The sequence below is a fragment of the Trichosurus vulpecula genome, chromosome 7, assembly GCF_011100635.1.
Source record: "Trichosurus vulpecula isolate mTriVul1 chromosome 7, mTriVul1.pri, whole genome shotgun sequence".
In the NCBI taxonomy this organism is placed as follows: domain Eukaryota; kingdom Metazoa; phylum Chordata; class Mammalia; order Diprotodontia; family Phalangeridae; genus Trichosurus; species Trichosurus vulpecula.
In genome coordinates this window covers 23,411,895-23,427,719 of record NC_050579.1, presented here as the reverse complement: position 1 = coordinate 23,427,719, position 15,825 = coordinate 23,411,895, and the positions used below count along the sequence as shown (strand labels likewise).

The following is a 15,825-nucleotide window of genomic DNA, read 5'->3' as shown; positions in this document are numbered from 1 at the left end:
AGTGTGGCCTGATTCACTGGCTATTAGAACAGAGAGTGATGCTTATTTGATTGTTGAGGACTGGCATTTTCTAGGGCTTGATTGCGGAGTGTCGGCCCATGTGGCCTCTGAGGTTCCTTCCAAGGGCAAATGACTTGACCTGTCTTTGCCTCCATTTCCTCAGCTGTAAAATGTGAGAGGGTTAGGGAACATGGTCCATGAGGTCTGTGATCCTGTGGAGTTGGAAGATGTGGTGTTGTTCAGGCATTTTCAGTTATCCCCATTTAGGGGTTTCTTGGCAGACATGGTAGAGTGGTTGGCCGTTTCCTTCTCCATTTCATTTTACAGATGAGGAAACTGAGGCAAACAGGATTAAGTGACTTGCCCAAGGTCACAAAGCTGTTAAGTGTCTGAGGTCACATTTGAACTCGGGTCCTCCTGACTCCAGGCCTGGCGTTCTATCCACTGCACATGTATCTGCCTCTGTGCCCATTTCCCATCCCACGTGCTCAGTTTCCTCCTCTAAAATGGAGGACTTGGTTTAGATGACCTCTGAAGTCCTTTCCAGCTCTAGGACTGGCATCCTCTGTCCCTTCACCCTCTGGCCTCAGTTTCTCCATCTGTAAAATGATGGAGTTGGACTAGATGGTCTCTGAGGTCCTTTCCTGGTCTAGATCTCAAGCCTGTGAAATCTGAGGTTTGTGACTTTTGTTACCTCCCCCACAGCCCATTTTGAGCCCAGGGAGCTGATCCCCCCAACCAGCTGGTGTACGCTCATCCAGGATTTTTGTTCATTTTTCATCTTTTGTAAAGGAGAGCTTTTGTCCTTTCCTTTCTCTTGTTCACCGGGGGTTTCTCCCTTAAGGCTTCCAGTGATGGATGTATTTTCGGTAAGAGTCAGGGTTTGACTGTACACAGGGAGAAGGCAGGACCTGATAAATGGCCTTGGTTACTTGGGCCAATCCCGGCCTTCCCCCACCCCTACACGCACCTCCACAAGGGGGCCCACCTTGATCTGCTCTCCAAAGCCCTGGCCCTCAGCCGGAGGGGGAGGAGAGAGGAGCCGAGGGGCTGCTTTGGAATGGAAGGCCCAACTGTGCTGGTGTCCAGTCTCCCAGAGGGCCCAGGCACCTGGGAGAGAAACAAGGCCAAGTCCTCCTGCTAAGAGATTCGCAGCTGGTCACCTGGTAAAAGAGGACCAGGATGTTGGGTCCACTTCAGCTGATCCAAGCTTGTGTGCCAGCTCCGGGCATCTCACTCTCTCTGAGCTTCACTTTTCAGTCTCTAAAATGGGGCTAATATTTTCATTTTCTGTACCCTACACAAGTGAGTCTTTATGGCGTTTTTTGGTGGGATTCTTTGTGATCAGTGTAGGGAGTTCTCAGACAGGAATTTATCTATCAGCAGTTGGCAGGCATTTAAGTGCTCACTAGGTGGTACAGTGGTTAGAGTGCCCAGCCTGGCGTGAGATATGAGAAAGGGTAAGGGAATCTTGTTGAGTCTTAATAATTGAGTCCTAGATTCAAATCCTGCCTCTGATCTGTGAAACGGTAGGATTCACTTTGTGCCATTGAGACTCAATTTTTTCCTCTGTAAAGTGGGAACGATAGCACCCACCTTACAGGGATATCATGTTATCCAACTGAAACAATGAATGGAAATTGCTGCGTGCAAAGCTTAACGGGCTTTATTGATGGCAGTTATTATTATTATTATAACGTAATTGGTCTTGCTCTCTAGTATTAATGGATGTAACTGCTAGAAACATTCTGAGAAATTGAGTGAGTGTGTGTGTGTGTGTGTGTGTGGCAGCTCTAGCTGGTCTAGTGGGAGCCTCACATTTGGTCTTGGATGGGGGCTCTTTTGACAGGCTTCATCCACACAGCCTCTGATGGATGATCTTGCTCTTTGAATCATGGACTTTTAGAACTGGAAGTAAGAGCTCAATTTTTGTTTTTTCTTCTTGATCCTGAAACAACTTAAGTGGCAGCTCCTAGAGGCAGGTACAGGAGGGGAGGGACCTTTCCTTCCCAGCAGTTTGGGGGTAACCATGCACAAGGTTGGTCCGGGTCCCCTAGACTAAGACTAAGTATGATAATAACACCTCCTAGTTTAAATTTTACTGATTTATTCATAATTAATACCATGGAAGATTTGGTCATTTTCTTGTTAAAATTGAACTGCATTTAAATTTTGCAATTATGCTTGGAAATTACTAAAAAACATCTGTACCCTTTGATCCTGCTGATAGCTGGTGATGCAGTAGAGAGAGTGCGGGGCCTAGAGTCAGAAAGACCTGAATTCAAATCCAGCCTCAAACACTTACCAGCTGTGTGACTTTGCCTCCATCTGTCTCAGTGTCCTAAACTATAAAGTGGAGATAACCACAGCACCTGCTTCACAGGGCTGTTGGGAAGATCAGATGAGATAATATTTGTAAAGCATTTAGCACAGTGCCTGGCACATAATAGACACTGAATACATCCTCCCTTCTTCCCTCTTTCCTTCCTCTCTCTCCCTTCTTTCCCACTATTCATCTTCCTTCCTTCTTCTTTCTCTCCTTTCTTTCTCACTATCCATTTTCTCTGCTTTCTTTCCTTCCTTTCTTCCTCCTTCTTTCCTTTCTTTCCCTCTGTCCATCTTCCTTCCTTCCCTTCCTTGCTCCTTTCCTCCCTCTCTCCCTTCCTTCCTCCTTCCCTTCCTTGCTCCTTTCCTCCCTCTCTCCCCTCCTTCCCCTTTCCCTTCCTTGCTCCTTTCCTTCCTCTCTCCCCTCCTTCCTCCTTCCCTTCCATGCTACTTTCCTTCCTCTCTCCCTTCCTTCATTACTCCCTCCTTCCGTTTCCCTTCCTTCATTCCTCCTTCCCTCCCTCTTTCCCTCTCTCTTTCCCTCTTTGTAGGAGTTGGAGAAGAGGCCCATAAGTTTCATGAGACTCTGCCAAAGGATTTAAAATCCATGGTATACACTGCCAAACGTGGTTGATGTTTTTTTTTCTGAATTTTTTTTCTTTTTTACTCTTCTTTGCAAGGGAATAGCTCTCTGGAGAGGCCAAAGTAGTAAAGGATAAATTTGGAAGTGACCGCCATATGAAAATCTTTTTTGTTTTTAGATATATATTGTTTATTTTATTTTTAGTTTACAACATTCAGTTCCACAAGTTTTTGAGTTCCAAATTTTCTCCCCTCCTCCCCTAAGATAGCATGTAATCTCATATAGGTTCTACATATACCTTCACATTAAACTTCATATAAAAATCTTAAAGCCCAAACCATTTTGAACTATGTTAGACTATGAAGGGGCCAGGCGATTTGCCAGGGTCTTGTTCTATGGCCATGTATTGGCATTGCCCACAGAAGCCAAAACTAGCCCCAAACATAGGCTTGGGCAGGTCTCTCGCTAGCCCAGTCCCTCCTTCCCCAAGATGGATAGTCGAGGGGGAACCACCAGGCCTTTCTTCTCTTCTGGGGGAGGGAGATGGAAACAGGAGGTAGGCCACTCCTCAGCGTTCTCCTCCATGATGTGCTCAGGTGGTATCATGTCTGGCCATTTGGGACAGGGCCAACATCTGGTGAGGGCCTGAATTTCCATTTCATCTCACAGAAACTGAAGGAACTGGGGGGTTTTAAGCCAGAGAATCCAGCAAATACGTGTGTGTCTGTGCACGCACATGCCTGAGGGTTAGAACAGAGATAGCATTTTAACTGTGTCCAGTGTTTAACACACTGGAAGCTGGCCAAGTGTCAATCCAAGGAAATCAGACCTAACTTCCTTCAAGGCTGGGCTCCAATGCCTGGTCCTCCAAGACGTCTTCACTGATTCCCCGCTTGCTAGTCTCTCTTCCTCCCTCCAGTCTCTCCGTTGCTCCTGTATTTATATCTAATACAGAAATACATCTTGCATGATTTCACATGTGTAGTGGATATCCCATTTCTTGCCTTCTCAGTGGGTAAAGGAAGGGCAGAAGGGAGGAAGAAAATTCAGAACTTAAACTTTTTTAAAATGAATGTTAAAAATAAAGACTTGAAGAATCATTTCATATATATCATATGTGCACATGTGCAGGGGTGTGTGTGTATTTTTTATCTGTATTTATCAGAGAACATGTTAAAGTCCCCGTAGCCCAGAGGTTCTTACCCTATTTTGCATCATGTCACCCCTTAGACAGTGTACTGAAGCCTATGAATTCCTTCTCAGAGTTGAGTTTTTAAATGCGCAAAATAAAATGCCCAGGATTACAGAGGATCCCAGTGATCCAGATAGTTCTTGACAGATCCCAGGTTCAGAGCCACTACCATAGTGGAATGTAAGTTACTAGAGGACGGCGGGAAAGGAGGGGTGGGAGGGTGGTATCTTCAGTGCCTGGTACACAGTAGGCACTTAATAAATGTTTAGCGATTAATTGCAGGCAGAGGGATTTAGGTTTGTTACCTTGAATGTGAGAGTGAGAGTTGGAAGGAATCTTAGAGGTCATTTGGTCCAATCCCTTGATTTTTCTCAAAACAGAAACTGAGGTCCAGCGAGGGGGAGTGGCCTGTGACCACACAGGTAGCGGGCTTCAGTCCAGGAGGTCTGGGTTTCCCTCTGACGCTTGGAGCTCTCTGGGAAGTGAATGAATTTGGCCTTGGGGGGCACCTCTTTGGGCAGGGTTCATCCACACAGCCTCCAGTAGATAATCGGACACTCCCAATATAATTATGGGGCTGGTTCTGGGATTTCACTACAGCTGGGAGCTCTTGGTTGAGGAAGCTCCCTCTACCGATGCCTGCTGGGACCTTGTCTTCTCTGTAACTGTCTGGTGGTCTTAGAGGCTTGTCCAGGGTGAATGACTGGGCCAGGACGTGTCCAAAGGATATCTCAGACCCACTCTTCCTAGTCTCAAGGCCAGTGCTCTACCCATTACGCCACACTTCCTCTCTGTTGTTGTTGTTTTTATTTTAATCAGGACCAATGAGCAGACTTTAGAGGGAGGCAGGTTTCAGCTTAACCAAAGGAAAAGCTTCCTGATATTTAGAGAAGTCTAAAAATGGCCTGGGTTTTTTGAAACAATACTGAGCTCGCCATCACAGGAGGTATTCAAGCAGAGGCTGGGTGGCCACTTATTAACTATGAGGGCATTCTTGCCTAAGTACAACCAGATCGCCAAGCCAGATGGCCTCTGAAATCTCTTTTAACTCTAAAGTTCTATGATTCAGTAAGAATTGGGGACAATAAGAAAGAAGTCGATTTGTGAACTTAAATACACAGAAAAGTGGTTGTAATTTCTGTATAATCGTCCTTCTCACTTGTGCACTCTTGCGTCCTTCAGTGTTTCTTTGTGTTTGTCCTGCATGTCCGAGTGGATGCTTTTGAGTGGAAGGATGGTGCCTCAGGGAGGGGCCTGCAGTTGTGCCCATGAATAACCTATAGACCATCCTCCTCTTCTCTGCCAGGTGCAAGTTCTTCAGTCTGACTGAAACACCAGAGGATTACACCATCATCGTGGATGAAGAGGGCTTCCTGGGTAAGTGGAGTCGGAGCCTCTGGTTTTCTGTTGTGGGGGAGGAGGAGAGGAGATGTGTACAGTCCCGCTTGACCATTTCGAATCAGCATGAGTCACCAGCATCCAGCTTTTGTCCATATTCTTGGCCCTGAAGTGAGAGGCATGTGTCTGAAGTCACTCACTAGTCCCAGGAAAGGGACTGAGAAGTTCAGTAATGCTCCTAGTATTAATGGGTGTGGCTCCTAAAAACATTCTAAGAGAGGATGTGTGTGCGCATGTGTATTGGTGTTAGAAGCAGCTCTAGCTGGTCTGGTGGGAGCCTCACATTTGGTCTTGGATGGGGGCTCTTTTGACAGGCTTCATCCACACAGCCTCTGAGAGATGATCTTGCTCTTTGAATCATAGACTTTTAGGACTGGAAGGTCGACCAGTTCGTTTGTTCTAGGGAAGGGTTCAATGGTGGTACATCAGGGGAATGAAGGACGGCGATGGTTGGAGAACCTTGTGTTTGTGTGTTCCTAGGCCTGGGCTAGGCCTCACACCCAGTCTGACCGTAAAGAAAAGCATCATTGCCACACCCATGTGGCCTGTGGCTCAGGAGGCCTAGATTCTAATCCTCCTTTTGCCTCAACTCGGTGGCCAAGCACCCTCTACTCTGTTGTCCACTTATATCTTTGGATAGTTCTTTATTTATTCGTGTATTTAAACGATTATATATTCAGCATGATTATTCTAAATATTTTTATAACTATGTAGAAAAGTGTTTACATATATAACTAATATAAAATATATTATCTAATAACACTAGCATAATGTATAATTACACATCTGTAATGTAGTACATGTATTACATGTAATATGTTACCTGTCTGTGTAATATATAATTATATATGCAATATAATTGTATGTGTGGTGATTAATATACAAATATACAAAATATAATATATTTAGAATAATTGTATTCTGGTTATTTACAGACCTAGAATATAAGCTCCATGAGGGCAGGGATTGATTTCGCTTTTCATTGTATCCCCATTGCTTAGCTCAGTTCCTGGCACATAGTAGGTGCTTAATAAAAACAGTTGCTTCATCCTGATTCCATCAATAGATAGAACTCCAACCCAGTTGAAATAGCAGAGTGGGGGAGGGGGGATCAGTGCTCATTTCCTGCTCATCTGAAGACCCCGCTATGATAAGAACTACTCTCTTCCCTTCTCTCCCTAACTCTTGACCCCAGATGCCCCAAGCCCATATAACAGCAAGAAGGGACTGTGGAGGTCATCTTTCTGACCTAGCTCCTTTAGCCTGTATTTATAAGGATCAGGATGGCATCTGTGACTTCACAGTATCAGGAATGCCCTGTTGAGGACTTCTACAAGTTGCAGGCTCAGAGTTGGCTGGAGCACCATGAGATGAGTCTTGTCAGGGTCACATAGCTAATAAGTGTCCCAGGCTGGATTTGAACTCAGGTCTTCCTAACTCCAAGCCCAGCACTATCCTCTGCATAGCCTAGCTGACTTGAGGTTCCATTGGTGCCTGGCATATAGGAGGCCCTTTTTATAGAAGGAACTGATCCCTAGGAAGAGGGGGATTTGACCAAGGTCACACAGCTAATACCGAAAGAGTAAGAACTAGAACACAGCTCTCCTGGATCTCATTTTGGGGACACTGGGGCCCTCCACTTCAGGCATGACATATGTCCACAAACAGAGACCGAGATTTGGGCCCCAAAATCCACATTAGAGCTCCTCCCTCTAACACAGATTGACCAGACCACATGTGCTGCCTTATTATTCAAACTTTTAAACAATTATCTGGTTTCCATTACGAGATAAATTGATTTTTCCCCCTTTCCTAATTATAGACTCAAGTGGAAGGTAGGCATGGTGACCAGAGAATTACAAAGAAGAAAAGAAGGTCTTAGAACAAGGGGGCTGGGGGGGGGGGGGTCCTCTTCATAGGTGTCTGCGAGATGCCTGAACTTTTTGGAGACACCCCAGTGTAAAAGATGAGGAAGGAAAGGAGGAAGAGGAAGGAAGAAAGGGAGGGAAGGAAGGAAAGGAGAGAGCAAGGGAAAGGATGGAACAGAGGAAAGAAACAGGGAGGAAGGGAGACAGGGAGGAAAGGAAGGAGGGAGGATTAGTGAACGAGCCCTTACTATATACCAGCTACTCTGCTGAGCACTGGGGTTAGAAATTAAATAGAGAAGACTGTCCCTGCCCGTTTACATTCTTTTTTGTTTGTTTAAGAAGCTTACAATTCTAAACAGGGACAATGGCGTATTTAATAGGGGGGGTGGTGTCCAGAAAGGGATAGTCTGGTTTGGGATGGAAGTTTGGAGGGGAATGGACAGATGCACCCTTTCTAGTAGACAAGGTTCCCTTGATTTTCTTCCTTTTATGTGAAGGAGGTGACCTCAGAACCACTGAGACCCGAGTGAGTTCAAGTCTTAGCTGTTCTATATTGACCGTGTTGCCCCCAAGTTTTCTGCGCCCAAGTGAGTCTAAAACTCTTCACTGGCGGCTCTGCCTTGGCAGAGGGAGCCCCCCCCCCCCCGCCATAGGTTACAGTTGGGGTGGAGGGTGGGAGCCATGGCCAGATGCTGTTTTGTTGGCAGGGGCCCAGAGTCCTCCACCAGAAACCACGGACAGCAAACAGCCACATCAAAGATTCTTCTGGGTCATTTGTCCTGGGTGGGAAAATACATTAGCACCAGGGGATGTTGACTCCCTGGGGGATATGTACCTGTCACACCTCAGTGCCCAGGGCACAGGGAAGCTTTCTTTGGCAAGATGAAAACAGGCCAGTGGGGGAGCATGGGAGGACATGGGAGAAAAGAGCAGCTGCTAATACAGTTGGAAAACCTGGATTTTCTCCTGTTTTGCCCCTCACAAGCCACATAAACTGTGCCTCAGTTCATACAACTGTAAAATGAAGGAGTTAGACAAAATCATTATGAGGGAGGCTTTGCTGATGTTCTGGAAAGGGGAAGGGTCCACAGGAGAGAACAGAACCCAAGAGGCAGTCTGTCTGTGGACCCGGAGTCAGTAAGACCTGGGTTCAAATTCAGCCTCAGGTACCTGTGTGACCCTGGGCAAGTCACGTAACCACTCTGCCTCAGTTTCCTTTTCTGTAAAATGGGAATAATAGCATTTGTCTCCTAGAGTTGTGAAAATCAGATGAGAAAATGCGCACATAAAGCACTTAGCCCTAGAACTAGCTTAGCTAATTGGTTTAGCACAGAACTCCCGAGCTCAAGCCATCCACCAGCCTCAGCCTTGCCCTCTCTAGCACCAAAGATTACAGGAATGGACCCCAAGCCTGGCCTCAGTCTTCTTAAGCACCATCTCTGCTTCCTTGATCTGGTACATCAGCCCCCCAGGTGGTAACCCCACAGTAGTAGTTTCATTGTCCGCGTTGAAAATAAGAGGTAAGTGTAGAAACACTGACCAAGGAAGAAAAACCGGTCAGTGAGCTAGCATCAGTTAGCATCTGTGTGCCCAACATTGTGTCAAGCTCTGGGGATACAAAGAAACATAGCCCCTCCCCTCAGGGAGCTTATGTTCTAATGGGTAAACAACATGGGAACAAGTGTATACAAATTATACAAGATAAGCCGTCTAAGTTGGAAATGATTAGCCAAGGGAAGGCGCTGGAATTTACAAACTAACACTGTAAGAGTGACGGTAGTAATAGTAGCTAACACTTATGGAGTGCTTTGTGCCAGGCATTGTGCCAAGTCTTTTTATAATTAGCATTGTGATTTCATTTGATCTTCAGCAGCCCTGGGAGGTAGGGCACACAACTTGGCATTCTTGAGGCCTCATGGGCGATCGTAAAGAGTTGATCTGCTACAGAAAATTGTTTGTAAAAGCTTGTTTTTTCCAGTCTTATCTTCACCAATGATGCTTTCAATTTGTATCTAGAGCCTTTTCATAAAGATGAGAAAGTAGATATGTGGATTAGTAATTGTCCTCTCTCTTGCCTTTTTGGGGGTAGTAATACCATCCAATAATTCGGTGTCTTCACCTTTTCTAGGTATCTTTAAAAACTGATGCTTCATTGCTTCAAAATTTTTACCTCCAACATAGATTTCTTCTGTGTGTACTTCATCTGACCCAGATCCTCCTCCATGCCTTTTCCATTTCCCCATATTGTACTTCAGGGACTGGGATGTTGAGCCTAGATGTTAATGGTTCCATTGTCATCGATGAGGAAAATAGCTTGTTCTGGAAATGCTGATCTGTTTCATTTTCATCTGTTTGTTGACCTCCCTCTGGGTTCTTCTATGAATGGGTCTCCCATCAGACCATCTTGCTCCACTCCATAGCTCTTCACAATTTTTGAGGCAATACTGCCCTCCCTACTCTGTAATATTAGTTTCTGTCCGGGGTAGTCCTTGACTGCCATCTCTAGATACTTGTCAAAGAGATCGAGTACTTTCCAGCTGAGAAGGTTATTTGGTGGTTTGTTCCTTTTCATTGTAGTCCCTCCTTTCTGTCAGATTTCTATAGGAAATGGTGACAGTCTACACCAAGTCCTTTCCTTGAACCAGTTCTCATTTTTTGTCATGAGTAATGTGAACAAATCAAGTTGGGGCTGATAATTATGTGTGGTTGCTTTCTCTTTTTTCCTTTTTTACATTTTAGTATTAATTTTGACCTTTACTCTTACTTATTGACTGCACATAGTCAGCTGTTTTTTTAATCACTCCCATATGGGAACCACTGTAGCAACAATTTGGCTAGCAGCTGTTGTGGGGGTGAAAGACCAATGCAAGACCAACAACAAGAAGGCCGCTAACACGGGTTCTTTGATCTGCTTTTCTAAGGAAAGCAACTTTAAGGGGTTAACAATCTTAGTTTAATTAAACATACATATATCATTCATTTAGTTTAGGGGGAAAAGATCAGCCATCTGAACTTCAAGGCAAACACAAACAGAAATTACAAACATCAACAGACAGACCTCGTCTGATTCAAATCACAATTCATAGTTACCACAGAAGAACCAATGGGTCCGGGTTAGCAAAGCCGGGGGCAGTTACAAAGGCTTGCCCAGAGGCTCAACACTCCTCCCATGAGTGAGCCCCAAAAGTCAAACACCAAGCCCTCCTCATTTATATCCTGTTCAGAGCCCGGGGGGTTTGACCTCACCCAGGCTGGGTGTGTGAAAGTTCCCCTTCCCCAGCATCACATCATATACAAGTGACTCCTGATTGCCTCAGTGCTGAGAAATAGCTGAGAAATACTCCAAAACAAAGACAGCAAAAGGTTTCCTACCCATTCAAACAAAGGGGAGACTTGATAGTCTTAGCATCCCAGAAGGGAAGAACAGGGAAAAGTCTTGATTGCCAAAACAACTATTCATCTCCTGTCTGTCAAGATACCATCAGCCTTATTTTTTATGGTGATGTACCATGTTTGCCAAGGTCAGTGTCTTCCAATTCTTAAAGAAAATGGCCTTTCAAGACTTTGACTTCTTATAACTCTTTATCCTAAGCTGTATTTTCCAACATATTTTTCACCATCCTTTTCTTTGCCCACCTTAGGTTTAATGCCACCCAGGCATCTCTATATATGTTTACAGGAATTTGTCAAGTTCTCCACAGATTTCTGTACTTCTTCAACAGCTGTTGGCATATAAGTTACTATCAGCTTCATGGTCTTTTTGCTTTTGACTATCATGAGCCCTCTGTCAACCATAATACTGATACACCTCTGACATACAGTGAACATCTCCATTTGGAGGCCAGTAGACCACAGTGTAGGCCACGGTGTTCTTCCCTTCCTTCCACCAGCCCTGGTCCACTGGAGGCTCTTCTCCTTGACCATTGCCCTCATTCATCAAACCCGTTCACCTCTGGCTTGCTGCTGCAATGGTTTCTGCTTCCCCTTCACCCCCAGTTCTACTCCCTTCCATCCCATCATTTATCTACTTGGCTCCAGGCTTTCTCTTTGGTGTAAGTGGCAATTAGCCAATATAGTGAACCCTTTCTGCTAATGAGCAAACAGGAGACAATGAGGCCTCCCCAGGGTCCTTCCCACTTTGCCACTCTGATTCTCCACTTACCTCTTTAAGGGATTATTGCAAGGACTGGATGGCCTTGGTGATCCCTTCCAGCTCTGAGGTTCTGTTTCAGAACAAGAGTTAAATAACCACATGACGGGAATCCGGGTGTTGCCATCAGTGCCATAGGAGTTTGGAGGCAGTAGAGATATTGTTGTGGTCAAGGAAAGCTTTCTGAAGGAGGTACTGTTTGTCCTGGGCCAGGAAGGTTGGGCAGAGTTAAGATGGCCGCCAAGAGCCCAGATAAGATGATGGCTCTCCCTGAGACCTGACCTTGCCCTGTGGTTCCTCATCCCACTCAATGTAAGTGTTGTGAGTCAGCCCCACAGGGGCTTAGAGGTGGACCTTGGGAAGCCTCTGTCTCACTCACTGTAAAAACTCCTGATGGGACCAAGCATTCTGTAGGTGCTGTTGTTTTCCATCCTGGGCCAGGAAGGATGGGACAGGCCATACCCTGACCATCCTGCTCTTCTAAGAGCTGCCAGGCCTGGACCTGGCCCTACTACTGACTGACTGGCCAGGGACCTCTGGGCCCATGGCTCTTCTTTCACCTTCTTCTTTCCCTGTCAGCCAAGTACAAGGTTTGGTGGCAAACAAGGAGGGTAGAGGGAAGGTGCCAGGAAGGACACTTAGGGCCTGTAGCCAGTAACTCAATATGTGACTTCCCCTCTCCAGCCTTCTCCTTATCTGTACATGAGGGATATTATAACTTACCCTGCAGACCTCATACCACAGAATACAGACTTAGAGCTAGAAGAACCCTAGAGACTTAGTTCTGCCCTCCCCCCCTTTTTTTTAACAGATGAGGAAACCGAGTCCTGGAGAGAAATGAAATGACTTCCCCAAGGCCATGCAAGTGTTGTAAAGCAGAGCTAGGATTTGAACTCAGGTCATGGAGTTGTGGATCTCAAACTGGAAGTTTCCGCAGAAATCATCTGGTTCAGGAATTCTTGACCTTTTTTTGTGTCCTGGATCCCTTTGGCCATATCTGGTGAAGCCTAGGGCCCCATTCTTTAAATCACGTTTGTTTTCAAATTTCTGATTGAAAGAAATGCTAAATTTTAGCTAGAGGTTTGGTAAAATAAAGATGTGATTCTTTTTTTCATCTAATTTCATGGACACCTTGGGGATCTGTAGATCCCTGGTTAGGTAAGATCCCTTGACCCAGCCTAACAGTTCTCAGACTTTTAATTTTCAGGTCCTCTTTATACTTGTAACAATTATGGAGGATCCTCCCCTCCCAAAGAGCTTTTGTTTATGTTGGATAGATGGATGGATGGATGGTTGGATAGATAGATAGATGGATAGATAGATAGACAGACGGATGGATGGTTGCATGGATGCATGGACGCATAGATGCATGGATGGATATCACATATATTTAGGTGTGCTGATTTTTTTTTTTCAATTTGAAAATATTTCCCAATTCTCTTTTGCTTGCTTCACAATTTCCCTGGTTGTTCTTTTATTGAGGGAGGGGTATATTTCTGACTCCCATTACCCTATCCAATTCCCCTTCCCCCCAACATACCTACCATTTAATATACACACTCCCTTATTTCAAGCCTCGAAGTGTCTTCTTGCTAAATTAGTTTGGGAAATGCCGGTGTAGTCCTGTCAGCTAATTTACCTTCTCTGTTGACTTTGTCTGGAAGAATAGAATGTAATCTCCTTGAGGGCAAGTCCAGTCTTGATTTTGTGTTTGTCTCTCCAGGCTCATGGCACATCCCTTATAAATAGCAAATGCTTTTACATTCATTCATTCAAACAAACAGAAGTCTATGTGAAAGTATGAGTTCCTATGAGGGTTTAGTTTTGTTTTTTTCCAATGTATGCTTATTTTACCAAGTAGTAACTTGTTAGGGCAGTTTGATGGTGCAGTAGATAGATCATCTGGGTTGGAGTCAGTAAGATCAGAGTTCAGATCTGGCCTCAGACGCTTACTAGCCATGTCACCCTGGTTAAGTCACTTAACCCCTATTTGCCTCAGTTCCTTATCTGTAAAATGGGGACACACTGGAGAAAGAAATGGCCAGCCCCCCAGTATATTTGCCAAGAAAAGACCGTGGGGTCACATAGAGTAGGACACAACTGAACGATAACAATGGCAGAGTCGCTCCAAAATACTTCCTCTAACAAAGGAGGGAATTGAGTGGGGGGAGGGGGGAATTCTCCTTTCAAACGTGAAGTCCCACACTTTGTGAACCACACGGGCAGGGAGGGGGAAGGGAAGCCCCGTTTGTAAGGTCACCCAGGTACAGGGGGACAGGACTTGGGCTCCTGGACCGGCCCAGTCTGACACGTGACCCCCTTCCAAACGCTAAGCAAGCCGCGGGATCAGGAACTCGGCTCGAGGGGTGACAGGCAGCTGGCGCTGCGCTCTCCCACCCCCACCGCCCCCTGCTTTGGGGTCAGGCCAGCTGAGTCACTCCCCAGGCCGGTTTCCTCCTAACTTGACCAATCATTACCCAGAATTGGAGGAACCCACATGGAGAGGATTGCACACGCGCTCCCTGATTCCCCTCCTTCCAGCAAGGGGACCTCCCAGAGACAGAAGCAAGGAGCTCGGGTAAATCTTGGATCGCTGTCCCTGTGGGATGGAGGGTGAGAGGTCATCCCGTCTACCCCCCCCCCATTATACAGATGGGGAAACTGAGGCCCGCAGAGGTCACATGACTCGGGATCGTAGATCTAGGGTTATTAGGGACCTCAGCGTCCAAGATGGCTAAGTGACTTGTCCAAGGTCACACAAATAATAAGCAACAACGTGGGGCTTGAACCCCAGGCCTGGAGTCAGAAGGACTTGAGTTCAAATCCAGTCTCCAACATTTGCTAACTGTGTGATCAGGGGCATCACTTAACGCTGTTTGCCTCAGTTTCCTCATCTGTAAAATGGAATTGATAACAGTATTAATTATTAAATAAAAATCAATTAAATTAATTAACTATTAATTAACTAATTAATGATACCTCCCACCTCAGTGGTGTGAGGATCAAATGAAATGATCTTTGTGAAGCACTTGGTGTGGTGCTTGGCACATCATCAATACTGTATAAATGTTAGCTGTTATACGTGATTATTATTTCACTAGTTTGCCTCAGTTTCCCCCTCTGTAAATGAGAATGATAATAGTACCTGCCTCCCAGGGTTGTTGTGAGGACCAAGCGAGATGATCACTGTAGAGCGCTTTATACAGTGCCTGGCACATTGTAAATGCCACATAACTGTTAGCCATTATTAATATTCATTCAACAAGCATTTATTAAGTGCCTACAATACAGTGCTGTGCTAGGCGTTGGGGGTGTGCAGACAGAAATGAAACAGTCCTTGCCCTCACGTGGCTCACATTCTCCTGGAGGGAAATGAAGTAAAGACAAAGAAGTAAATGTAAATTAGAGACAGTGGAAGGGGAGGGGGGGGGAGCTGATCCTTGAAGGAATCCAGGCAGAAGTGAGGAGGTGTGGGGGCGCTGCCTGTGTGAAAGCTTGGAAAGGGGAATTTGAGGGTCGTGGGCAAGGAACAGTTAATGCGTCGTCCTCTCTCTCCCTTGCCCATCCTTCTGTCTGTTCTTCAAAGCAAAGTAAAATTGTCTGAACCTGATGTCAAGATGACTTCTGCCAGAAATAGTTCCAGGGGGAGGCAAATAATGGCTAATGCTCCGTTCATGGTGGGCAGGGAACTAACTGGCCCCAAAGCTAAGAAAACCTGGGTTCAAATACTGCCTCTGGCACATCTTGGCTGTGTGACCATGGGGCAAATTACCCAATCCCTTGGTGTTGGGGTCTACATTGGGGGGACTCTGCTCACGATGAGTTAATTCTCTAAACCAATAGAATCTTGTCCTACTTGGCCCCCGCCCCACTCTGAGTCAATTTGGGAGAGATCCTGGTCCCTTGCTTTTAGGTAACTAACTTACCAGTGCTGTCTAGATACTGTTAGAAAACCTGCTTTAATGAATGGATAAAAATTGTTTAAGGGTGAGCATTTAATGGTATTTCCAAAGTGCTTGTAAATAGTGTTGGGTTTCCCCCCATAAAACTGAAATAATCCCTCTCACTGGACCCTTGGTTAACAGATTAATTTCCTGAGCCAAAAGTACATAAGCCTGGCTCCTTTCTTCAATGTGACCAATTCCAAATTAATGAGATTTGACTATACTGTGCTGTGCTAGGGTTTTCTCTTCCACAAATATCCAGACCTTAATCTCAGAGCGTTTTCTATTTCGAGTAAGTTCACCAGAAATCATTTCACAGAATCATAGTATCTTCAGTTTGAAGATATCAGTAGATATAGATAGAA

The 15,825-nt window shown here is 45.4% G+C and overlaps 1 protein-coding gene across 1 annotated transcript in view; it reads left to right on the top strand.

Annotated features, from left to right (window-relative positions):
* Positions 1 to 15,825, top strand: part of CASTOR2 (cytosolic arginine sensor for mTORC1 subunit 2) — a 100,441-nt gene that overhangs the window by 67,224 nt on the left and 17,392 nt on the right. The window contains exon 2 of the mRNA XM_036767110.1: positions 5,407 to 5,477. Within this exon, the coding sequence (XP_036623005.1) occupies positions 5,407 to 5,477 (71 nt within the window). The remainder of the gene's footprint in view (positions 1 to 5,406; positions 5,478 to 15,825) is intronic.